Source organism: Armigeres subalbatus, chromosome 1, assembly GCF_024139115.2.
Source record: "Armigeres subalbatus isolate Guangzhou_Male chromosome 1, GZ_Asu_2, whole genome shotgun sequence".
NCBI lineage: Eukaryota > Metazoa > Arthropoda > Insecta > Diptera > Culicidae > Armigeres > Armigeres subalbatus.
Genome location: NC_085139.1, coordinates 33376200 through 33401936, shown reverse-complemented (window position 1 = coordinate 33401936; position 25737 = coordinate 33376200). Strand labels below are relative to the sequence as shown.

The following is a 25737-nucleotide window of genomic DNA, read 5'->3' as shown; positions in this document are numbered from 1 at the left end:
TTGGACCCATCCAGCGTCGCACGATTCAACCTAATAAGCTATGCCGGAAAGCCGTGTTCTGGCATTATTTGCCACAGTTCGTTCCGTTTCACTGAGTCGTACGGTGCCTCAAAATCCACAAACAGATGGATTCAAGTTCTATTCCCGGAATTTATCAAGGATTTGTCGCAGAGTAAACATCTGGTCCTTTGTTGATCGTCCTTCTCAAAAACTGCTTTGATATACGCCGATAAAGGTCTCTACAAATGGGGGCAGTCTGCTTATCGTAACTCGACAGTGTACCTAGGAGGTATTGAGAAGTGTTATATCTCGGGAATTAGCACAATCGAGTATGTGCCTTTTAATGTAACTTGTCAAGGCGCTCATTCATTGATCAAGCTGTAGTTGAAGAACTTGCTCTTAATTCTCAACACGCAGATGCGATCACTTATCGGCCTCCATCTAATGATTCGACGCTGCTGCTTACCAAGCACTACGAAACCAAGTCCATGCTCCGTCTTCTCGCCACTGCAGTATTCAGTAGCTGTTATCCAATCCAAAAAGATTTCATCGCTCTAGATAATAATATATTAACATTAATTATACAACTATTATACCAAATCTACATGAATTGCAAGTTCCCAATGTTGCAAATCACCGTGCTGAAGTTTGGTATGGTAACGAGGTTTGCTACGGGTGAAGAAGTTGATTTTGTTTGAGAAAAGCATAGTTGCAGTTTATTAACGACTTTTGCAACGCTCGCATCTCACTATAAGGCCGCTCCATACAAGTATTTTCACAGCATTTCTGCAATATTTCATACTTATTTCGAAGATTAATGTCTAAAATATACTTCTAACTTTTCACTCCTCACTACTTCTTTGCACTTCGAATTTCCAACTTCTAAATTCTCTCTTCTCACCTCTAATTCCTCACTTATACTCACCAATACTCACTTCTCACTTCTTACTTTACGCTTCTGACTTCTCATTTCTATCGTCTCACGTTTCACTTCACACTTCGAATTTCTCACTTTTCACTTCGCACTTCTCTTCTCTTTCTTCTAACTTCGCACCACTCACTTCTTACTTCGCACTTCTCACATCTCATTTCTAACTGGTCACTTTTTACTTTTCACTTTTCATTTTTCACTTATTACTTTTCACTTCTCACTACTTACTTCAATTTTTTCACATATTTCTGACTTCCCACTAATCACTTTTCGCTTCTCACTTCGAATTTCTCACTTTTCACTTCTCACTTGTCGTTTCTCACTTCTCGCTTATCACTTTTTGCTTCTAACTCCAACTACTTTAACTTTTGGTGTGTATTTAGGAGTTTTCTAATGTATTTACATTATTTTTTGCCCGAAATCACGCTTTTCAGTATAAAACTGCCATTATGCAGCTTAACCCTTTCCCGACCACGACTTTTTTCAAAGATTTCAATAGGAAAGAATCATCTTTGAGAAAAATGCAAGAACAAAAGTTATTTGGCATAGTGGAAAACGAAGAAAAAAGTTTTTGATTGTAAATCAAAAGTTAATTAATTGTTTTCAATAGTTTCTCTATTTGTGCTCAAAATTGATTATATTTGCAGTCTAATGGAACCATCAAATATTCCTTTTTGTTGTTGAAACAATTCGATGAAGGTTTATTTACTTACTTATGGATCCTGTACACCTCCGGTGGTGCAAAGGGCCGACTTGGAAGATCTCCATCCTGAGCGTTGCCCGGCTATCGCTTTAACCTGTTGCCAGGTTAGATTTCGGTCGACTCCTTTTATTTCTTTATTGAGGCTTCGCCACCATGAGCCTCTGGGTCTGCCTCTGCTGCGATGTCCCGCTGGGTTCCAGTCCAATGCTTGTTTACAGATTTCGTTTCCGCCCCTACGTAGAGTGTGGCCGACCCAGCCCCACTTTCGATCCTGAATTTCTGTTGCTATCGGCCTCTGAAGACAACGACGATGGAACTCGTTGTTTGAGATCCAGTTGTGAGGCCACCAGGCCCGAATTATAACACCTGCAGCCGTTAAGTGTTCTCCACTGATACACACCATGTTTCGCTAGCGTATAACAGCACAGATTTCACGTTAGAGTTGAAAATTCGTATTTTGGTGCGTTCACTTATGTGCCTGTTTTTCCAGATATTTCTTAAACTCGCAAAGGCAGCCCTTGCTTTCTTGATCCGTGCGCCTATGTCGATCTTGGTACCGCCGTCTGACGCCATTTGGCTACCAAGATATTGGAAGCTTTCAACATTCTCCACTGGTTGCCCGGCTTCTGTGAAACTGGAAGGAGTCACCGTGTTTACATCCAAAGATTTGGTTTTGTTGACGTTGATGACTAAACCTGCCGAAGAGGAGCACTCGGTAAGGTCGTTGAGCTTACTGTGCATATCAGAGCGCCGTTGCGCGAGGAGTGCAACGTAATCAGCCAATTCGAAGTCGTTTAGGTGCTCCATGGTTATAGGCTGCCATAACAGCCCGCGGTTTGGTTCACGGTCAATCGCATCTACCAGAATCTCATAGATTACGATGAGGAACAGTAACGGTGATAGAATACATCCTTGCCTCACACCAGCTACGAGCCTATGTCCTATGTCCCTATGCCCTATGTCCTCGGACGGTGGGAGGGGTCGACTTCGCGCCTGCTTCCCTCTGCACGACTGGTATCAAGAATGATGATGCCGCGTGCACTCCAAATTGACCTTTCTGCGATAGGGCCTATTCGCCAGCACACAGAGGGACTTGCCGACGTGAGGCCTACGCCTGCCCCAGCCTTGACGAGGACCCCTTTCCGTCCTCGGGCTCGGAACCCGCCCGGTTGACCGACGCCGCGAAAGCGACGATACCATGTTGTTCTTCGCGCGGCCACTTGTTCGATAAAAGGATCGAGTTCGACCACAGAGCATGACCACCGGTATGATCCATGAAGCCGACTCCGATCCCATAGACCACCTCTTATTTGCGCCTGAACTAGCCATCCTTGAGTCCACGCGCCACCTTCTGTGTAGCTCCGAGACGATTTGGGCGATAGCCGATAAAACGGCGTTCCAGCCAACTTCATCTTTACACATCCTCCGAACTAGGTTGTCCGGGGTAGTGTCCAGACCACATGTGGCAAGCATGTGGTCACGCATTGCGCGAAAACGTGAGCACACGAACAACACGTATTTCGCCGTTTCCTCTAAACCTGCGCACACCAAACACTCGGGCGAGGCCGAGCAAGCCAGCTGCGTTACTTGTACTTTGATTTTGCAGCACGCTTAAACGCCGGGCACATCGAACCCCCTGCTTGCTGTTCACAGCTTTGCTGGAACAAATCAAACAATTGGGAGGGTTCGTGCAGCATTGGGGCATTCTGGGGCAGCAGGGACTTTGTCCAAGGGCTTGACGATCCCTCCCCAGGCCATCTGCGAGTTGTGGCGCCTGCCTAGGATGTGGTGGGGTTTGACAGTGGGCCCTGTTAAACCTCTATAAAAAGCTGCATGTATCCGCAAGTAGGCTCCGCCAAAGCGACCGTGTGCCGCTCAAAGCGCACAAGCCCAAGTCCTGGTGTTAGGTGGGACGCTAAACAGCCCTGACACGACGGCCCTCCGGCGAGACAGGAGGTTTGCGCAGGCCCAATAAGCCGCCTGGAAAACCAATAATTACGAACAATATAAGAGATAATGCGACTCGATATAATCGGCAAAGACCTAGGCGACGAATAAAGGATCACGATTGGAAGCTTGGAACATGGAACTGCAAGTCGCTAGGTTTCGCAGGTTGCGACAGGATGATCTACGATGAATTACATCCCCGCAACTTCGACGTCGTTGCGCTGCAGGAGATTTGCTGGACAGGACAGAAAGTGTGGAAAAGCGGGCATCGGGCGGCTACCTTCTACCAAAGCTGTGGCACCACCAACGAGCTGGGAACCGGCTCCATAGTGCTGGGAGAGATGCGCCAACGCGTGATTGGATGGCAGCCAATCAACGCAAGGATGTGCAAGCTGAGTGTCGTCGCCACCGTTCTCCTAAGGCCTTTGATTCCGTTCCTCTGGGGATGACAAGGCCTATCGAAGCTCCTGGACCAACGTTTGTCGCCGAATGATCTCGAGTAGTTACTTGGTTTCCAAAGGAGAACACTTTCGCTACCGGCGACCTTTTGAATTGCTTTCAGCTACTTTTTTCTCCAGTCAAGGAGAGAAGTTTTCACTTAAGCAATGAACTAATTACCTTCTATTAACACTGAACTATTTACCTGCACTTAGTCGGGAGTTGTTCGGATTCATTCACGAGAACCCTGGAGTGAGTTTTGAACTTGATTTATTTGAGGCAATATGTACAATATGGGTCTTAATACTACATGGTGTAACATCGATATGTATATTAAATAATGGTTTTATTTCAGCTGGTATTTTTCCGAATCCCTTTCAATACCAGCCTTTTAGTCTATTTCCCTACTGTAATCTAAAAATAATACTATGGCCTCATAAGGGCTAAATTTTATTATCATTTTCCTATTTGCTTATGGCATTTCCAGATCAGGAGAAGATTGCAACACATTTGTAGAGCTTAACGTATCCTTGCTAAAGGATAAAGAGAGATGGATAATTTATGCACGCGTGTGTATTGCGTGGGCGTGTTTTTCTTATCTCATGCGCTGTCTCAAACTAACATCTGCTTAGCATAGAAAATGTTATGCAAAGGAGAGGGTTCGTTTTTTCTCTACTTTTCATTTCACTTTCTTAAGAATTGTATCTGCATCTAGTCCGGACCAGAACTTGCCAGTTCGTTCTGATTTTCATTCGAAATTAATTACCTCGCGTCTACATCCCGGAGCCCGTAAACACCTAGTTTACTCAAACCCTTTCGTCAGTACGCGAGTATAATTGTGGATATAACGGTGCTAAAGGTTCCACTACTTGCGAAAGTTTTTCATCCTGATTCGGAGATTGTATATTATTTTCATGTTGCGTTGATCTTTGCATATTATTTCTATGCGAAAGAAAATTAGTTATTGAGTCCCAAAACGACGCTAGTAATTGCCAACCCAAACCATATATATCGTACAAAATGCGTCCATGTATTATTGTGTCGATCGCGAATTTTATAATCCGACCAATCATATAGATACCTATGAATGTTGACGTTATGTTTCCCAAACGCGCCGACCACGACATAAATTTATCCCAGTATTTGTCTATGACGTCTTCGACTAATTTATTGGATACAAGTGCGTCGAAACGGAAGCCTTGAAATTCTGGTTGTTGTCCAATCAAGATTTTATGTAAGACATTGACGCAACGCGTCTGTCTCCTTGCTCGTATATCATATTCCTCATTTTTATGACACTATCTGCGTCGTATACCCCACTTTGCATTAGATTAGGTAAATGTGTATATGTCCAGGAAGTTAGTATATCTGTCGAAAGTTTTAATGGTGAAGTGGTTTCCCGATACGACTATCTGTTGTATACCATCTTCCACCTATTTGGAATTTTGCTGGTAACAGAGGTGTACAGTCAATTTGCGTACCTCTTGTCTGTAATATATGAGTTACTGGGGCAATATACACGGATTGATTATTATAGTTAACAGGTATCTCCTGATAACAATTATCATCGGATCTTGGTGTTACATATACAGGTTTACATTCTAGGATGTGTAACACCTCTCCTGCTACTACCGCTGTATATCCTGATCTCTTAATTATGCTGGTCACAAATTCCGTTGGATTGAGACGCGCCAACGTGAGTTTCGTCTCCATTAATGTCTTATCGACTTTGCACATTTCTGTCATAACTGTATTATAGAGCTCTGACATACTTTGGCCGATATAATTTTCTACAAGGGTAATTTTAGAGTTAAAATATGTGAACAAGTCAAAGTTTCTTCCTGTTATGGATTTTCTTCTAAATGGAGAATTGAAACCTATGACTTCGACAATAAGAATTCGAGGATGGTCGGTCGTAAATCCTACATGGCCACAAATTTTTGTCGGTTCTCTTGCTCGAATTGAAAACAGATGTGTATTAGAAACTGTGCTATAAACCACATTAGTTTTTCTACCGTTCTCTTTGCTGTTTTCATTTTTGTCTTGTTTACTATACCCTCAAAAATTACTTCATATTCGGTATCTTCGCATTTATTATTCGGGACTATATTCCAAGTTATATACCCATCTTCTGAGTCTAGACATCTCCCTTGAGAATGAACACAAGTCAATCCATTTTTTAAATGAATTATATCATTTTCATAGTCTACAGTTGCAATGTAATCTCGAAGTGTTATTTCATATTCGTAGAACACAAGGGCGTCAACCCATGTATATACTGGTGTTCTGTATGTCCCTCCTTTGCAGTTACTTCCCCAGACTGATCCTACAATCAAAGTTTCGCCACGGGTGGTTCCATTGCGTTTTAGTTCTCGCAATTGATGATCGTGTGTCAACTTTACTATTCCTAGTTGGTGCGACAGACGACACTCTTCAGATGTAAAGTCTTTTACGATATATTCGTAACTTCTTTCATATTCTGAAGTATGAGAGTGCATCCCACAATGTTGTATACGTCGCTTTATTATTACTTTACATTGAAAGGCTGGTATTTCATTTTGACACTTCGTTGTAGAACCTGTATTTGGATCTCACTAGTAGAGAGATTATTAGTTGGGGAATGCATGATGCAACATCCAACAATGAATAACTTGTAAGATTTACTTCAGGGTTTCCGCAATCATATGCAATCAGTCCGGATCCTTCAAATGATAATGCACTTCCAAATATTGCGCATGCTATATACAATATCGCCATCCAGTTAAACCAGTTTACTGGTCTTATCCGTGGTCCTTTCTTTATGGGCTTCGGTCTAGCCAGGGATGCGGCAATTTGCTTTACTTTATCTATGTCAATGCGTTGTCGTTTAGCGTATTCGTATATTTGAACATTCCTTCTGTCTTCTTCTCGTACCATTCCCACAAAATTATTTGGTTTTGGTTCAGTGGTATTTTTACCTTGTAGGTTCATCCTTCGTTTTATGGCACCGCTTTGTTTGTTAATGTTAGGCTCATACTCTTTGCTTTTTTCCTGCTGCTTTATTTGTTTATTTTGGCTTTGGTTTTGGGAATTACCATTCTGTTGACTCAAGGCTTGTTTTATTCTACATGTTTGGTCATTAGTGCTTGCTTCCAAATCTTCATACTCCATTGGTTTTACATCCAAAACAGCTAACTTAACAACCGGACGAGTATATTCTCCGGTAGCTGTTTTTACAACAGCTGATCTTACCTGACCATCTTTTGATAAGTGTGTTTTGGTTATAATACCCTTTTTCCATTTAGCTTTCTGATCGTCATCAGCAATCATAACGATATCTCCTTCTTTGATGTTCTTAACTTTATCATACCATTTCGATCTTTTGGCTTGAGATGGAAGATATTCATGCAACCACCGATCCCAATAATTTTTTGCCATGGATTGAACCCTTTTCCACTGATGTCTATTGGCTTCTGTTTTGGAGACATCATTCAATGATGGTTCTGCTCCTCCGGAACAACCGATCAAAAGTGATTAGGAGTGAGTGGTTCGTCGTCCGTAGCATCTAGCGATATAGAGGTAAGTGGTCTACTGTTAATTATATTTTCGATCTCTGTTAGCAATGACCTTAGAGTATGTTCGGGTACAGTTTGGTTGGGTAATAAGCTCTTAACTTCTTGAACTAGCCTTTCCCATGCGCCTCCAAAGTGTGGTGCTGCAGGAGGATTGAAGTGCCATTCGATTCCACGTGACGCTAACCGATGTTCAATTTTCTGTAGCTCATTGTTCGCTCCTACGAAATTCGTACCGTTATCGCTATATAGGTGTTTAATTCTACCTCGCCTATTTTGTACAGAGTTCAGGCATAACAAGAACGCATCAGCACTCAAATCATGGGCTAACTCCAAATAGATTGCTCTCGTCGTCATGCAGGTGAACAGAGCCCCCAACGTTTTTCGGTACGCCTACTGATCGAACGTTGTATGGTCCAAAATAATCTACACCGGTATGTGTAAATGGTTTTACATATGGCTGTAGCCTACATTCAGGTAGAGGAGCCATTTTCGGAATGTTTGCCTTGGCACTCTCATTTTTACAATATTGACATGCTTTCCTAATTCGTTTCATTCCGGCATCTATATTTATTACATGATATTTCTGTTGAACCGCTGCTATCGCTGCCTTCAACTTTTTGTGTTTATATTGTTCATGTTGATTTTTTAAAATGAGATTAGTCAAGTGGTGCCGTGCTGGAAGTATATATGGATAACGTGCAGCATAAGGAACACATTTTGCATCCTTGTATCTGGTTTCTGATTTGAGCGTACCATTTGAGTCCAAAAAGGGTGTAAGTGTTCGTATTCTACTGGTTTTGTCTACCTGACGTTTAACGAGCAGTTCTGTCATTTCATCCGGAAATTCTTCCCATTGCGCCTTTTGGATCAATAGATTTTCAGCATTTTCCATGTCAATTGCGGTTACTCTCATGTCGAACGATTTATTGTTTACTTTTGCCTTAAGTTTCCTCACATAATTTACAACTAGGCTAACGGCTCTTTTAGGCGTGTCCAATCTGAACACCATTCGATGTTCATCCATTCCAGATTAGGTTTATTAATTTTCTTTATGGAGAACACAGGACGAAGCTCTTCGTGGTTACGATCTGAGACATCCTTTTCCTTTTCCATTTGTGGCCACTCCTTTTCAGGTAGTCTTAAAAACGCAGGGCCTTGTATCCATATGGATTTAGTGTTGATGACTTTGGTTCCTTCATCAGCTGGATTTAATGCTGTATTTATGTAGCGCCATTGAGACTGTAAGGTGCTATCAAGTATTTCACTTACTCGATATTGAACGAACTGTTTGTACTTCCTTAGCTCTGACGTAATCCAACTCAACACTGTTTTCGAGTCAGACCAGTATGTCACCTGATCTATTTTAGTCTTAATTCTTGTTGAATCGTGTTTGACAATCTAGTCCCTAATACAGCGGCTTGCAGTTCCAAGCGAGGTATTGATATAATTTTGGTTGGAGCAACTTTTGATTTTGCGGCTACGATCGTGACATCAATACTCTTTTCACTTAGCGTCCTCATGTATATAACAGCAGCAAATGCATTTAACGAAGCATCACAGAATACGTGAATCTCCCTTTTTGTCACCGCTTTCAAATAGGAATAGCATCTCGGTACTTCGAGGTAATTGAGATAATAAAGTTTTCCTATCCATTTTTCGCATCTCTCAGCTATGGCTTTGGGGATCTTCGTGTCCCAGTCTATTCCCAACCGCCAAATATCCTGCATAATGATTTTGACTCGATCGTGAGGTGAGCGATCAATCCTAAGGGATCATAAATACTCATTATGAAAGAAAGAGCTTGTCTTTTGTAGGTGGTATTGTTATTTCATCCAAACTATTTGTTTTAAATATGAATTGATCGTTCAGAGTATTCCAATGCATTCCTAGAACCTTATGGTAAGATTCGTCTTCGTCATCAAGACTAACTTCCGATAGCAAAGAGATTCTGTCATTCGGTATTTGTTTCAGTAACGATTTGGAGTTTGAGATAAAGTTTCTCATCCTAAAGTTACCTGCATCATGTATTTGTATGACGTCCGTTGTCACCTTGATTGCTTTATCCAGATCATGAAAACTATCTAGGTAATCATCTACATAATGATTCTTGATAATTGCTTCTACTGCATCTGGGCTATCATTTCTGTATTTCTCTGCATGTGAGTTTTTCACAAACTGTGCGCAGGCTGGTGAGCATGTAGCTCCAAATGACATGACCTGCATTTCATATATATCTACTCGAATATTGGGTTGTTTCCTGTAGACGATTCTTTGCGCGAACCTGTCTTCCTCTTTAATGGCTACCTGGTGAAACATTTCCTGGATGTCTCCGGTTACTGCTATTGGGCCTTCCCGAAATCTAATTTTGATTCCTAATGATGATTCAGTCATATCTGGTCCCGAAAGCAATTGTGAATTCAATGATATTCCGTTTATTTTAGCAGCTGCATCGAACACCATTCTTGGTTTTTGCTTATTCTTGTTTATCGTTATGAAGTGTGGCAAGTAGAACGTTTTGAGGTTCTCAACCATATATTCCTCAGGGCTTAGTTTCTTTAAGTATCCTTTTGCTACGTACTCATCGATTTTATCATGATACCATTTTTTCAAGTCATTCTGCTTTTCTAGCTTCTTTTCCTGCATCAAAACCCGACTTAATGCGGTTTGAAAGCTGTTAGGGAGTTCCACTTTATCATTTTTCCAAAGCAAACCTATTTCATATCCTTTCTCCTTTGGTTTCCAAGTGTCTTTCATGATTGCTAAAGCACGTTCATCAACCTTTGATATTAATTCGTTCTGAGGTATTTTAACTCCGAATGCTTCTGTGGAGAAGTAATCTGACATAATTTGTCTTATAGATTTCTCCTCGCTAACATCTTCCATTACAACCAGCAACCGTTCTGGTCGTCCGAATGGATTAGGTGGAGCTCGACTATTGCCAAACAATACCCAACCTAGTCGAGTTTTTGAAGCTATTGGTTCATTAAAACCTCTCGACCTCTCTTCTAAGCTTTTGAATAAATATGCATGCGGCAGTCCTAACAATATCGTAGGACTTGCCTCTTCGTAAGACTCCAACTCAATCCCGTCAAGATAAGGATATTGCCTTTTCAATGATTGGTAATCAATTGTTTGGGAAGGTAACGAAAGTTCTTTCATTGTACACAAATCTTTCAACTTAAATGACTTTCCTTCCGTGCTGCATATTTTCACCTCAATTGATTTGCTATTCTCCTCTTGAATGTCTCCATTCGTCCAAGCTAGGGTCAAGGATTTGTTAGTTCCAGATGCATTGCTGTTCCGACATATTTTTATTAACCAAACGCAGTGTTGACCCTGAGTCACGACACATGTGTGTTCTTACTCGTCGATTGCCATTAATTAATGTAATGGGTAAGATTTGATAATAAACTTTGTTACAACCTTGCGAATGGTAATTAACGTTACCAGTTATTACCTTCACTTCTGACTTTTACTTTCCCCAGAATTGGAATGTAATAAGCGATTGTGATGGTTATTACAACCTTCAATATTACAAGGTCTTTTTTCCCGACAAGTTTTCAGCGAATGATTTGGTTTGCAACACGAGAAACAAAGCTGTTTATCGGCAACAAATTGTCTTCGTTTCTCAACAGTCATTTTTCTAAATTCAAAACAAGTCGATAATTTATGGTCTTTACCACACTTCAGACACTTTCTTCGTCTTTCGTTAAGGAAGTTTACTCTGTTTGGTTTATCATATCTTGTTGTTCTTTCGATTGGTTTACCTTTCTCTGCCAACAACATTGTTGCTAATTTTTGTTGTGGCTTCAACCAGTCGTAGAAGTCTCCTATTGTTGGTGCTCTAAATGGATTTGCTAAAGAGGAAAGTTCCTTTTGTTCGTGTAAGTTAGTTAGCCAGTTCTGATGCAAACTAGGTGGTAACTTACAAGCAAGATCTTTGAGCAATCTGGGGTCGTTTAAATATTCCTCATGGTCGAGGCATCTCATATTTATGACCAAGTTTTCAATCCCAGAAATAAAATCTATCATAGTTTGAGGAAAATCAAACTTTGGGTTTTTTAAAGCTAGAACATCTTGTAAAAGACCCGCGTATATTAACTCAATGTTACCAAATTGGTCTTCTAGTCTTTCCATAATTGAATGCACGTTACAAGAATCTATAAGGAGTGCATTCACTGAACGCAATGCTTCTCCTTTAAGACTCTTCTGTAGTCTGTTCAAATTTTCTAAATCTGAGAAATTTCCTTGCTTAGTTGTTTCGAGAAAAATCTGTTTGAATCTAGACCACACTCTGTAATTTCCGTCAAAGTAAGGCAAGTCCATTAAAGACTGTCTTACCATGTGTCTTTCCACAGTGACGTTCCCTGTTTTATCTATACTATTAACTTTGTTCACAATAGCATCTAGAGCCTTTATTTGCGAAGTTTGAGGGTCGTCGTTTGATTTAGTACTCAATAATGCGACCTTTTGTGTAAGTGCCTGATAGTCGGCTTTAATTTTACCACATTTGAAACATGTCCATGGCTCTTCTGCTGTTGGACGATGTTTTAGATTAACACAGTGTAGGTGAAACCAGCGATCACAATCATCGCAGGCCACCATACAACTCTTGTCATCTTTGTCCTGGCAAAGACGACAATGCCCATTTTTGTTGATGGTAAATTTAAAATCCATCTTCTCTAAGGATACACAAACTCTAAACCAAATGTAATTTTGTTATTCCTGATCTGGATTGAACGTGTTTGGAAACCCTATCAATTAACTTTCTTTGTGAAAAGGAAAATTTGACTATTATTCACTAGTGCTTCTCTCAAATTTTGAATATTCACAAAATATGCATAAATATATATTTTTGGAATTTTTGTTACGACTTACTTTTGTTGCATCGGCTTACGATCTCCCGGAAATGTTAACCGTGTCTGCAGCAGCGGATATTCCTCCAGATGATAGTCACCAGTTCCAGAATTTTCTCCACTTCGTCGGTGCTCGTTCCTCTGACCTCTGTGGACGCTGGTTATTTTAGCGAACTATGCGCAATCACTTTTCTTCTTCCTTTTGTTTTTGTGAGTTGATTTTTTTTTCACAAGACTTCTTCTTCGTGAACTATTTTCGCGATTATTCCACGAAACAAAATCCTTCGCAAAGTTCACGCGATTTTCACTATTTGGTTTGAAGCTACACTAGAACAGTCAGATTTCAACTGACTCTGAGATCGCAATTGTTCACGCGGCTTTCACTAACTTCTTGAAGCCACACTAGAACAGTCAGATTTCTACTGACTCGAAGTTCGCAATTGTTCACGCGGCTTTCACTAACTTCTTGAAGCCACACTAGAACAGTCAGATTTCTACTGACTCGAAGTTCGCGATTGTTCACGCGATTTTCACTGACAGCTTAAGCCACACTAGAACAGTCAGATTTCTACTGACTCGAAGATCGCAATTGTTCACGCGATTTTCACTAACAGCTTAAGCCACACTAGAACAGTCAGATTTCTACTGTCTCGAAGTTCGCGATTGTTCACGCGATTTTCACTGACAGCTTAAGCCACACTAGAACAGTCAGATTTCTACTGACTCGAAGTTCGCGATTGTTCACGCGATTTTCACTAACAGCTTAAGCCACACTATAACAGTCAGATTTCAACTGACTGGAAGTTCGCAACTCCTAGACGGACCTCTCCTTTCGTTAATGACCGTCCTCCAAAGGTTCCTCTGCTGGAGCCACCAAAATGTCGACGCCACCGTTCTCCTAAGGCCTTTGATTCCGTTCCTCTGGGGATGACAAGGCCTATCGAAGCTCCTGGACCAACGTTTGTCGCCGAATGATCTCGAGTAGTTACTTGGTTTCCAAAGGAGAACACTTTCGCTACCGGCGACCTTTTGAATTGCTTTCAGCTACTTTTTTCTCCAGTCAAGGAGAGAAGTTTTCACTTAAGCAATGAACTAATTACCTTCTATTAACACTGAACTATTTACCTGCACTTAGTCGGAGTTGTTCGGATTCATTCACGAGAACCCTGGAGTGAGTTTTGAACTTGATTTATTTGAGGCAATATGTACAATATGGGTCTTAATACTACATGGTGTAACATCGATATGTATATTAAATAATGGTTTTATTTCAACTGGTATTTTTCCGAATCCCTTTCAATACCAGCCTTTTAGTCTATTTCCCTACTGTAATCTAAAAATAATACTATGGCCTCATAAGGGCTAAATTTTATTATCATTTTCCTATTTGCTTATGGCATTTCCAGATCAGGAGAAGATTGCAACACATTTGTAGAGCTTAACGTATCCTTGCTAAAGGATAAAGAGAGATGGATAATTTATGCACGCGTGTGTATTGCGTGGGCGTGTTTTTCTTATCTCATGCGCTGTCTCAAACTAACATCTGCTTAGCATAGAAAATGTTATGCAAAGGAGAGGGTTCGTTTTTTCTCTACTTTTCATTTCATTTTCTTAAGAATTGTATCTGCATCTAGTCCGGACCAGAACTTGCCAGTTCGTTCTGATTTTCATTCGAAATTAATTACCTCGCGTCTACACTGAGGATTAAAGGCCGTTTCTTCAACTATAGCATCATCAACGTGTACTGCCCACACGAAGGGAGACCCGACGACGAGAAAGAAGCGTTCTACGCACAGCTGGAGCAGACATACGATGGATGCCCACTGCGGGACGTCAAAATCGTCATCGGTGACATGAACGGGCAGGTAGGAAGGGAGGAAATGTATAGACCGGTCATCTGACCGGATAGTCTGCACACCGTATCGAATGACAACGGCCAACGATGCATAAACTTCGCAGCCTCCCGCGGAATGGTAGTCCGAAGCACCTTCTTTCCCCGCAAAAATATCCACAAGGCCACATGGAGATCACCTAACCAAGAAACGGAAAACCAAATCGACCACGTTCTAATCGACGGTAAATTCTTCTCCGACATCACGAACGTCCGCACTTACCGCAGTGCGAATATTGAATCCGACCACTACCTCGTTGCAGTTTGCCTGCGCTCAAAACTCTCGACGGTGTACAACACGCGTCGAAGTCGGACGCCGCGGCTTAATATTGGGCGGCTACAAGACGGTAGACTAGCCCAAGAATACGCGCAGCAGCTGGAAGTGGCACTCCCAACGGAAGAGCAGCTAGGCGCAGCGTCTCTTGAAGATGGCTGGAGAGATATTCGATCCGCCATTGGTAGCACCGCAACCGCTGCACTTGGCACGGTGCCCCCGGATCGGAGAAACGACTGGTATGACGGCGAATGTGAGCAGTTAGTAGAAGAGAAGAATGCAGCATGGGCGAGATTGCTGCAACACCGCACGAGGGCGAACGAGGCACGATATAAACAGGCGCGGAACAGACAAAACTCGATTTTCCGGAGGAAAAAGCGTCAGCAGGAAGATCGAGACCGTGAAGAGACGGAGCAACTGTACCGCACTAATAACACACGAAAGTTCTATGAGAAGTTGAACCGTTCACGTAAGGGCCACGTGCCACAGCCTGACATGTGCAAGGACATAAACGGGAACCTTCTTACGAACGAGCGTGAGGTGATCCAAAGGTGGCAGCAGCACTACGAAGAGCACCTGAATGGCGATGTGGCAGACGAAGATGGCGGTATGGTGATGGACCTAGGGGAACGCGCGCAGGACATAATTCTACCGGCCCCGGATCTCCAGGAAATCCAGGAGGAGATTGGCCGGCTGAAGAACAACAAAGCCCCTGGGGTTGACCAACTACCAGGAGAGCTATTTAAACACGGTGGTGAGGCACTGGCTAGAGCGCTGCACTGGGTCATTACCAAGATTTGGGAGGAGGAAGGTTTGCCGCAGGGGTGGATGGAAGGTGTCGTGTCCCATCTACAAAAGGGCGATAAGCTGGATTGTAGCAACTACCGCGCAATCACATTGCTGAACGCCGCCTACAAGGTACTCTCCCAAATTTTATGCCGTCGACTAGCACCAATTGCAAGGGAGTTCGTGGGGCAGTACCAGGCGGGTTTTATGGGCGAACGCTCCACCACGGACCAGGTGTTCGCCATTCGCCAAGTACTGCAGAAGTGCCGCGAATACAACGTGCCCACACATCATCTATTCATCGACTTCAAAGCCGCATATGATACAATCGATCGGGACCAGCTATGGCAGCTAATGCACGAAAACGGATTTCCGGATAAACTGACACGGTTGATCAAAGCGACGATGGATCGGGTGATGTGCGTAGTTCGAGTTTCAGGGCATTCTCGAGTCCATTCGAAACCCGCAGAGGGTTACGGCAAGGTGAGGGGCTTTCGTGCCTGCTAGTCAACATCGCTTTGGAAGGGGTAATACGAAGAGCAGGGATCAACACGAGTGGCACAATTTTCAATAAGTCCGTCCAGCTATTTGGCTTCGCCGACGACATAGATATTATGGCACGTAACTTTGAGAAGATGGAGGAAGCCTACATCAGACTGAAGAGGGAAGCCAAGCGGATCGGACTAGTCATCAACACGTCGAAGACGAAGTACATGATAGGAAGAGGTTCAAGAGAAGACAATGTGAGCCACCCACCGCGAGTTGGCATCGGTGGTGATGAAATCGAGGTGGTAGAAGAATTTGTGTATTTGGGCTCACTGGTGACTGCCGAAAATGATACCAGCAGAGAAATTCGGAGGCGTATAGTGGCTGGAAATCGTGCATACTTTGGACTCCGCAAGACGCTTCGATCGAATAGAGTTCGCCGCCGTACCAAACTGACCATCTACAAAACGCTCATTAGACCGGTAGTCCTCTACGGACACGAGACCTGGACGATGCTCGTGGAGGACCAACGCGCACTGGGAGTTTTCGAAAGGAAAGTGCTGCGTACCATCTATGGTGGGGTGCAGATGGCGGACGGTACATGGAGGAGGCGAATGAACCACGAGCTACATCAGCTGTTGGGAGAACCATCCATCGTTCACACCGCGAAAATCGGACGACTGCGGTGGGCCGGGCACGTAGCCAGAATGTCGGACAATAACCCGGTGAAAATGGTTCTCGACAACGATCCGACGGGCACAAGAAGGCGAGGTGCGCAGCGGGCAAGGTGGATCGATCAGGTGGAAGATGACTTGCGGACCCTCCGTAGACTGCGTGGCTGGCGACGTGTTGCCATGGACCGAGCCGAATGGAGAAGACTCTTACATACCGCACAGGCCACTTCGGCCTTAGTCTGAATAAATAAATAATCGTGCAGCATTGTGCCTTATGTCCCTCCAATCCGCAGCGTCGGCAGAGATTGCTTCTGTCAGGGCCTTTGCAGTCCCATTGCTTGTGCCCCGGTTCCAGGCACTTGAAGCAAACTTCGGGTTGCTCGTATATGCGCACAGGGCATACCGACCATCCCACCTTGACGCTCCCTAACTTGACTACCTTGGAGGCGTCCGCTGCAGATAGCCGAACCAATGCTACCTGCGTCCCTGCCGGACCTTTCCGTAGCCGAACGGCTGCGGTGGGCGTCTCCACTTCACACTGTCGCCGCAGTGCCGTGACGAGCTCTTCGACTTCAGTGATCTCGTCCAGGTCTTTAACCCTTAGATTCACCTCCGTCGTGAGTGCCCTCACCTTGACCGTCTCGCCTAGGACCTCCTCCGCCAACTTCTTGTAGGCGGCGCCCTTTTGCGAGACGCCCCGCTTCAGCTCGAGGATAATCCCGCCCATCCGGGTACGTCTTATTCGACGTACGTCGGCGCCGAGTTCACCAAGCTTGACGTCACTCCTCATCGCCTTCAAAACATCCGAGTACTTAGCCTCGTCTGCCGTGATGACTAGGGCATCGCCCCTGGCGCCTACCCTAGACTTCTTGCTACCCTTATTCGCCTGGGCCTTCTTTTCGGCCCTTGACGTCTTCGGTTTCCTCTTGTTCTTGACCAAGGTCCAGGAGGCGTCATCCCCCTCTATTTCCCTGGTCTGGTGCGGCTGAGAACTTTCAGCCTGCTGTAACCCCTTACCACCGTCTTTCTTTCGGTTTTGGAGGTACCTTTCCGGGGTTCAGCTTCCCAGCCCCACTACCCTTGTTCGGGGAAGTAACCCTCCGCGTTTTGGAGCGGCCCCCAGGGAGCTCATCCCCTGGAGACTGTCTCCCCTGTTTTTGTGTCTGCTCCGTTGGAGCAGTCACCCCCGACGTACCCGCAAATACTTGAGCCTCAGTCTGGGTAGACTTTGGCACCATCGTCTTCGCTGGCACGCCTTCGGTCGATTCGACCTTGCCCGAGTCCGCGAATCCTTGGGCCTCAGTCTGGGTAGACCTCGACTCCACCGATTTCACGGGTTTACACTTGGCCGTCCCGACCGCCCTCTCCAGCTTGGCGTCCAGCATCGACTTTCGAAGTTTCTGCAAGCTCCTCTTGAGGTCATTGCTGATATTATGCTTCGATGACGCAAAGTCGATGATGGCGTCCATCTGATCCGTCGCCACCTCGAAGGCCGAAAGCCCATCGCGTTTGCGGTTAATCGCCTCCACAAGCCATGGGCCGTCAATAACCCCTACCGGCGTTTTTCTAGCCGAGAGGAAGGTTGAGTGACCCACGCTGGCGCTGCGCACTGAGCTGCCGACTATTGCCTCTGGCCTCCTAGGCGGAGACCTGAACAACCCACCTCTTGCGAAGGGGTTGTCGCCTACACTACTACCACTAATTGAAGAATTGACGGTCTAACTCGCAGTGGCCATGGGGAGGGGTCGTCAAACCCTTGGACAAAGTCCCTGCTGCCCCCCGTATAGGGTCTTACAGGACCCCATTGTGCAGCACTCTACACGAAAAGGCCTCGTACTGTGCTTCGATGAGGCCGATAATTTTCTCAGGAACCCCCTTGCGTCTCAGGGCGCACCACATATTCACGTGATTGAGACGGTCAAAAGCTTTTTCGTAGTCAATGAATACCAAGTAAAGGGACTCTTGGAATTCGTTGACCTGCTCCAGAATTATGCGGAGCGTGACAATATGGTCCACACAGGATCTTCCGGCACGGAATCCGGCCTGCTGCCGCCGGAGAGTCGCATCGATCTTCTCCTGAATCCGGGCTAGGATAATTTTGCACAGAACTTTGAGAACGGTACACAGCAACATAATGCCTCGTCAGTTATCGCATACAGTCAGGTCACCCTTTTTGGGCACCTTCACTAAGATACCTTGCATCCAGTCGACCGGGAAAGTTGCGGTGTATTATGAAATAAACGATGCAGTAGTTGAGCGGATGCCATGGGGTCAGCTTTGCGCATCTCGGCTGATTTACGATCGACCCCTGGGGCTTCATCCGATTTCATGCTTTGGATGGCTGTTTGAATCTCTAGCAGTGATGGAGATTCGGTATTGACGCGTGTTATACGTCGGATCCTAGGCAGATCATGCCGAGGTGGTGATGGCCTGGCTGGCACTTGAAAAAGTTGTTCGAAGTGCTCGAACCAGCGTTTCAGCTGGTCAGTTGGGTCGGTCAATAAATGATCATTCGCGTCTTTCACAGGCATCGTTGCATTCATCTTCGTCCCGCTTAAGCGAGAGGGTTAACTTAGAGGTATTTATTTTCAATTGTGTGATAAGTGACCGGGCAGTTAGACGGACATGTTCAGACGCATTTTTATAAATATGGAACCGAATTCCCTATCGAATGCATAAAAAAGTACCAACAATCTTATGACAATTCTGGGTTTCTTTATTGCTTTAATTCAATTCTTTATGCTTTAATTCAATTCTGTTTTGATCTAGTTTCTATCTTCCGCATATTCAATTTCCTGAAAAACCTATCTTTTTTTTCTTCTTGCAGGTGCCATACGAAATACTTAATAAAAAGTTTCGCAACACACAGAAAACGCTCGACAGAGAGCTCAACCAGTTCCAGAACATCACCACAGAGCTCGATAAAGGTCTTGCGGAAGGGTCAGCTGAGTCCGTGTCCCTTCTGCTGGGCGGCGTGGTAGAGCGTCTGCAAGTTATGAAACGTAAATCCGGAGAAAGCATCTCGGAAGAACTTTCGGCCGGTTTAGTATGCAAGCGCCGACTCGAGCACCTGAAACAGAACGTGGCCCCAGCGAGCGATAGCACCACTCTGGAGCTGCAAGCAGCAGCTACCAACCAGTGGAAAAAGATCCGCCTCGATCGAATGATTGTGGAGCACTTTCTTCGGTTAGGATACTACGACACAGCCGAACGGTTAGCCAATCGCAGTGGCATCCGAGACCTCACCAATTTGGACATTTTTCAAATCGCCCGCGAGGTCGAACGCGATTTGGCCAATCGCAGCACGGCCAAGTGCATCAACTGGTGCAACGATAACAAATCGAAGTTGAAAAAGATCATCTCCAACATTGAGTTTCAGCTTCGCGTACAGGAATTCGTCGAATTGATCCGCGAAGACAAACGCAAGATGGCGGTTATACATTCGCGGAAATTTTTCCCCGCCTTCGAGCACGAACAGCTGAACGAAATTCAAAAATATTCCGCCTTGCTGGTGTACCCCGTCAACACCGAAATCGAACCGTACAAAACCCTGTTCGATCCGCAGCGCTGGGACGATCTGGTAGTGCACTTCCGACTGGAGAACTACAGACTGTTCCAGCTCCCGTCGCAGCCGATGCTGAGCGTGGCCGTGCAGGCTGGTATTTCGGCCCTCAAGACACCGCAGTGCTACTCGTCCACGTCGAAGAACATGAACTGCCCGGTGTGCCAGAAAAGTGTGAATGAAATTGCCGAGAACCTGCCGTTTTCACACTGCGCCCAGAGTCGGTTAATTTGCAGGTTAGCGATGAAATTTCCGGCTACTTAACTTGATTATTCTAGGTTAATCCGTTGATTCAAAGGTGATATAAGCCTTGATTGTGTAGTCTTGAAGAAGTAGATATTGTTTCATATCTTTATTATATGGTTTTCTAGCGCTATTTATTTTGATGAACTAAGTAGGAAGTAGACTTATTTAGACAGAACTCCTAAGCCCGTCATCAATCCTTATTTCTGCAAACTCCAATCCTTCTGCATAATTGATTGCGTTTGACACGAATAAAATGCATTCTACAGCTGAATAGGTGAAGTATTTTTATATGAAATCTACATCAATATATAGCAAAGATGTCATTCTTCCCGTTGGATGCTTCATTTGGTTACATTTCGCAATACTTTTTGCGAAAAATATATTTTCTTTGAAGAGAAACTCGTCGCTTTTTATGCTCCAAAATCACTCTTCAATGTTGCAATAATAAAAACTTAAAATATAGTGACGAGTTTGTAAATGCTTGAGCATCTGCATCTAGAATTTTTTTTCTTATCTTCTGGCAATCGTTCCCCCGATTTATTTTTGCTTTCTATTTATTTCAGAATAACTGGCAAACCATTGAATGAACACAACATCCCCATGATGCTGCCAAACGGGCAGATCTTCGGTCAACAGGCGATAGATCAGATGCGTCAGGACAACGATACCATCGTGTGTCCCAAAACGAATGATAAGTTCCGCTCGCCGAAGCTCGAGAAAGTTTTCTTTATGTAGTAGAGCTATTCCCGGCTGCCGCAGCACAGAACGGTATTAACATTAAACAAAATTGGGTTCACTGTGATGCAAAAACTGCTGTAAACAGCTCTTTTGGGACACACGATAGATATTATAATTTTCTTGACAGTTTTGAGAATCCAGAACTTTTCATTATCGAATTTAAAGAATTTGAATTTTGCGAACCCGACATGTAGACACGCATTAGCGCGATTGCTGGTAATATCCTCCAACCGTATGGTTGACGTATTTTTTGCAAGGTGGAATGCAAAAATTTATAACACGTGAATGTCTCCAGCAGTTCTTCGGAGAATCCAACCAGTAGTTTTCTGATGGTACCTGTGAGAATTCTTTCAGGAGTTCTTATAGGAATTACTCCAGAAGGTCTACTGTGAAACCCAGAAGTTCCTTCTGGAATTCCTGCGAAAGTTTCTCCTGGAATTCCTTAGTGAGTTTCATATAGAATTCTTCCTGGAAATACTCCAGAAGATCTACCTGATCTTTGACCAGCAATGTGATGTCGATAAAAGATATATGTACTTAGGAAGCTTCTCTGATTCACATCTCAATTTATGTTTTTTTTTTTCAATTGATAAGGCAATTGTCCTTCGATTTATTTTCCTTTTGCTTCTTTTCTATTTCAGAATAACTGGCAAACCATTGAATGAACACAACCTACCCATGATGCTGCCGAACGGGCAGATCTTCTGCCAACAGGCGATAGATCAGATGCGACAGGACAACGATACCATCGTGTGCCCCATAACGAATGAAAAGTTCCGCTCGCCAAAGCTCGAGAAAGTGTTTTTCATGTAGTAGAGCTATTCCCGAACGGTATCAACAAATCATGTTCATTACCATTCGAAAACTGCTGAAAATAGCAGCTGCTCGACATTATAGTCTAAGTGACAGCATAATTGAAATCAAACTTTTATCGATACGTATTAGGTTTCGACTTTCTTGTGATTGAATTTTTCTGCTTTTATTTCTCTTTTCGAAGTTAATAGACTACTGTCCCAAGTATTAGCCATCCGGAGTGGCCATTATTTACAATGTTTCAAAACTCGATCTGCATATGGAATGCATATAGAAGAATAATTTTGAAAAATGTATTGAAGCAATCACTACCCTTCATTAGGACTCGATTCGAGGATTCCTTCGCTTGAGCTATCAAAAAAAGTTAGAAGATTTTTTTTAGTACGGCGAATTGTTAGAAATAAAATTTAAAATGTCTTTAAACCGAAAGTAACTTTTTATTTAATTAAAAAATGTTGTTTTGAATATTAGAATTTATATAATCTTTCGAATAAGATTTTTATCAAATTGCAATATTTAATGCATCTTTTAAGTATATTTTCAAAACTTCGTGGGCTTCGTGGCTGTGGTCTATGGCCGTTTTTGCGTGGGTTCGATCTCCATCCTAGTAAGAAAAAACTTTTCTCCGTCTGTGCGACCTCTGGTCGAAGACCGTAATCCTGTCTTTTTGAAATTAGGCCGGGATGAAAACATGTAAGTCTACCTCCCAAAGTGGAAGTAGGCAAAGCAAATTATTTGAGAACACATTTTGGGCTAGATTTTCCCACACAAACACTGCTCGCTCAGAAACCAGGATAGAAACCAAAATAAGAATTCACCTTCTTCATACATTCATGAGCTCGTGGGTTTGAGTTCTACCAAAGGATAGTGGTTCCCTTGAATGGATTTTTTGGATTAAATCTTTGACATGCTGTGAATACGCGCACCGTGTTTTCAAACATTGTAAATAGCGTCCACTTCGGGTGGCTGTCAACCGGGAGAATAAACACCTGTCATGAAGTGCTCTTTAATCATTGAGAAATCGCCTGGGCTTAGCCAGTATGTTCCATATTTGGAATTAGAACCCATATGCGGGGGTACCAGCAGATCAAAATGAGAAATTACCTGTTTTAGTTTTTTTCGTGCGCAATGTATTATACTTTCATATGAAACCCGGAGACTCATAGAGTTATATATCACATATTACCTACCTGGATACCTGGTTGGCTACAGCGTCGATACACATATGCCTGGCGTATTATAGAGTTCCATAATCGTCGGTCTTGGGCGATGTTCCTCCAGTTTACCCGAACGTTTAGGGTCCCCATTTCCGATTTCACCGCGTGCAGTCAGCGTGTTCGTGGCCTTTCGCGAAGTAGAGAGCGGCGACTATGGTTCTCTGTTGAATATTGTTTTCGCTATTCTTTCTTCCGACATTCGCACTAAGTGATCAGCCCTCTGAAGTCTGCCGTATTTTATAAGATTCACAATATTTTCTTCTTTGTATACTTGGTACAGGTCATGATTCATGCGTCTGCGCCACACACTATTTTCTAGTTTCCCTCCGAGTATTGTACGCAGCAATTTTTGCTCGAAAACCCCTAAAGCTCTCCGGTCCGCCTCTTTTAATGTCCATGCTTCATGTCCATAAAAGGCCACTTGTAGAATCCGAGTTTTATATAGAGAAAATTTCGTAATCCGTAAAAGGCCCTATTCGCACCAGCAATACGTCTTTTCACTTCACGGGAAATTTCATTGTCACATGTCACAAGCGCTCCTAAGTAAACAAATTCTTCAACAACTTCAAACACATCCCTACCAAGCACTACTTCAGCACCAATACCACTAGGTCTTCCTCTATTTCTACCTGCCGCCATGTACTTTGTCTTGGTAGAGTTAATGGTTAATGGTCCTCGCCGTCTCCCCCTTCAGTGGGACAAAAGCCTCCACTACTGTTCTGCGATCGATTCCAATGAGGTCGTTGTCGTCCGCAAAGCCCAGGAGCATATGCGACCGTGTGATGATAGTGCCGTTCCTCCGTACGCCAGATCTCCTAACAGCGTCCTCGAGTGCAATGTTGAACAATAAATTCGAAAGTGCATCACCCTGCTTCAGTCCGTCTAAGGTCACAAACGAGGTTGACACTTCGTCTGCAATCCGAATACTTGATTTCGAGCCATCTGTCTGCAAGTTGTACTCCCGGAATTTAACAAGAATCATCCGCAAGCTAAATATCTGATCCGTCGTTGATCGGCCCTCACGAAAACCTGCCTGGTATTCGCCGACGAAGGACTCCTCATGCGGTCTCAGTCTGTTAAACAGGATACAGGATATGTCTTTATTATCGAGACTTTCAGCCCAAACGTATGCCGAGTTCAGAAGGGTGATCCCTCTGTAATTGACACACTCTAGTCTGTGCCCTTGCTTATAGATTGGGCATATGAGGCCATCCAACCAGCCGGCAGGGGTATACCCCGTTAGGCATAAGTACGTTAGGCATAATGGACATTAGGCATAACGGACGATAAGCATAATGTACGTTAAGCATAATGGACGTTAGGCATAAATTGACCCAAAGAACAGCCTATGACATAAAGAAGGCAGAATTATGCCAAACGTCCATTATGCCTAACGTATATTATGCCTATCGTCCATTATGCCTAACGTCTATTATGCCTAACGTCTATTATGCCTAACGTACTTATGCCTAACGTCCTTATGCCTAACGTCGCGGACCTAGCCGGCAGGTAGTTCTTCATCCTCCCATATTTTCTGGATAATGTGGTGGATCGGTTGATGCAGCTGCTCACTTCCGTGTTTGAGAAGCTCGACCGGGATCTCGTCCTTCCCATCAGCTTTACTGTTTTTCAGCTCGTTTAGAGCCTTCTTTACCTCGTCCAGCATTGGTGGTTCCACCGTCGCCGTCACCGACTATGTCCATCCTGCTCCTTTATACACCTTTATTATCACCGTTCAACAAATCTTCGAAGTGCTCCTTCCACCTGGCTGCCACCATAGTCTTGTCTATCAGCAAATTTCCGTGTCAGTCATTGCACATGGCGATGGCGGGCACTGGCGCAATCTTATGCCGCGCGTCATTGACAGTTGCCTTTTTTTGCGGTGGATTCGTTTCTTTTCTGTCTTTGCTACACTGTACCGCTCTGTACCGGAATGGGTCCGAGCCACTAGCATTCGACTCCTATAGCAGAATTTTTCTCGACCGTTACTCGCTGGCATTTCTCGTCAAACCAACCATTTCGTTGGCGTCGCTGTGCACTGCCTAACACTTCCTGCGCTGTTGTAGTCCAGGGGGGAGTAAGCCTGTCATCCACGAACAAATCAAGCCTACCTAAGATGTATTAGGCTATCCATGAGGACATTCAGCGATGGGACTGACAATCGAAATCAAAACAAAGTGTGTATGCAGTTGAACGGAACTCACTTCTGGGGTAAACCGCGCTTAACAATTTCCTTTGAATTGTTCTGTCAGTCCGGTCAGAATCTGTCAAATAAACAAGGTAAACAAAAATCGTCAGCTGTTCGCAGCTGTCTTATGGATTGCCTTATTATCCGGGCCTCGCCGCTTGGGAAAGGCGGGCCACCCTGGGCCACCCCGCTTGGCAAGTGTAACATTTTTCGAACTGGAATCTTGTAGGATATTGGTTAACCTACACTACACTGCTGACTAACGAAAAAATTGTGGGATTGTTTATTTACATTTGCTTCATACTACATGCAGAGGAGGCGCGATGCACCGCATATTACCCCCCTGTTGTATTCACAGCTTCGTGGATATTTTACCACAATCTGTTGACATCGCCAGATCCGATAGCATCTCCTATCCGCTCATCTAGCTTCT

The 25737-nt window shown here is 43.9% G+C and overlaps 1 protein-coding gene across 2 annotated transcripts in view; it reads left to right on the top strand.

The window, feature by feature from the left end:
• LOC134223772 (E3 ubiquitin-protein transferase MAEA) overlaps positions 1–22892 on the top strand; it is a 48814-nt gene extending 25922 nt beyond the window's left edge. The window contains exons 2-4 of one of the 2 annotated variants that reach the window (XM_062702959.1): positions 19368–20338; positions 20912–21116; positions 21728–21867. In XM_062702959.1, coding sequence (XP_062558943.1) covers positions 19368–20338; positions 20912–21083 — 1143 coding nt within the window. In that variant the 3' untranslated portion in view covers positions 21084–21116; positions 21728–21867. Of the gene's footprint in view, positions 1–19367; positions 20339–20911; positions 21117–21727 lie in introns of both variants that reach the window. The other variant, XM_062702968.1, reaches the window with a different exon arrangement.
• Positions 22893–25737: the final 2845 nt, after the last annotated feature.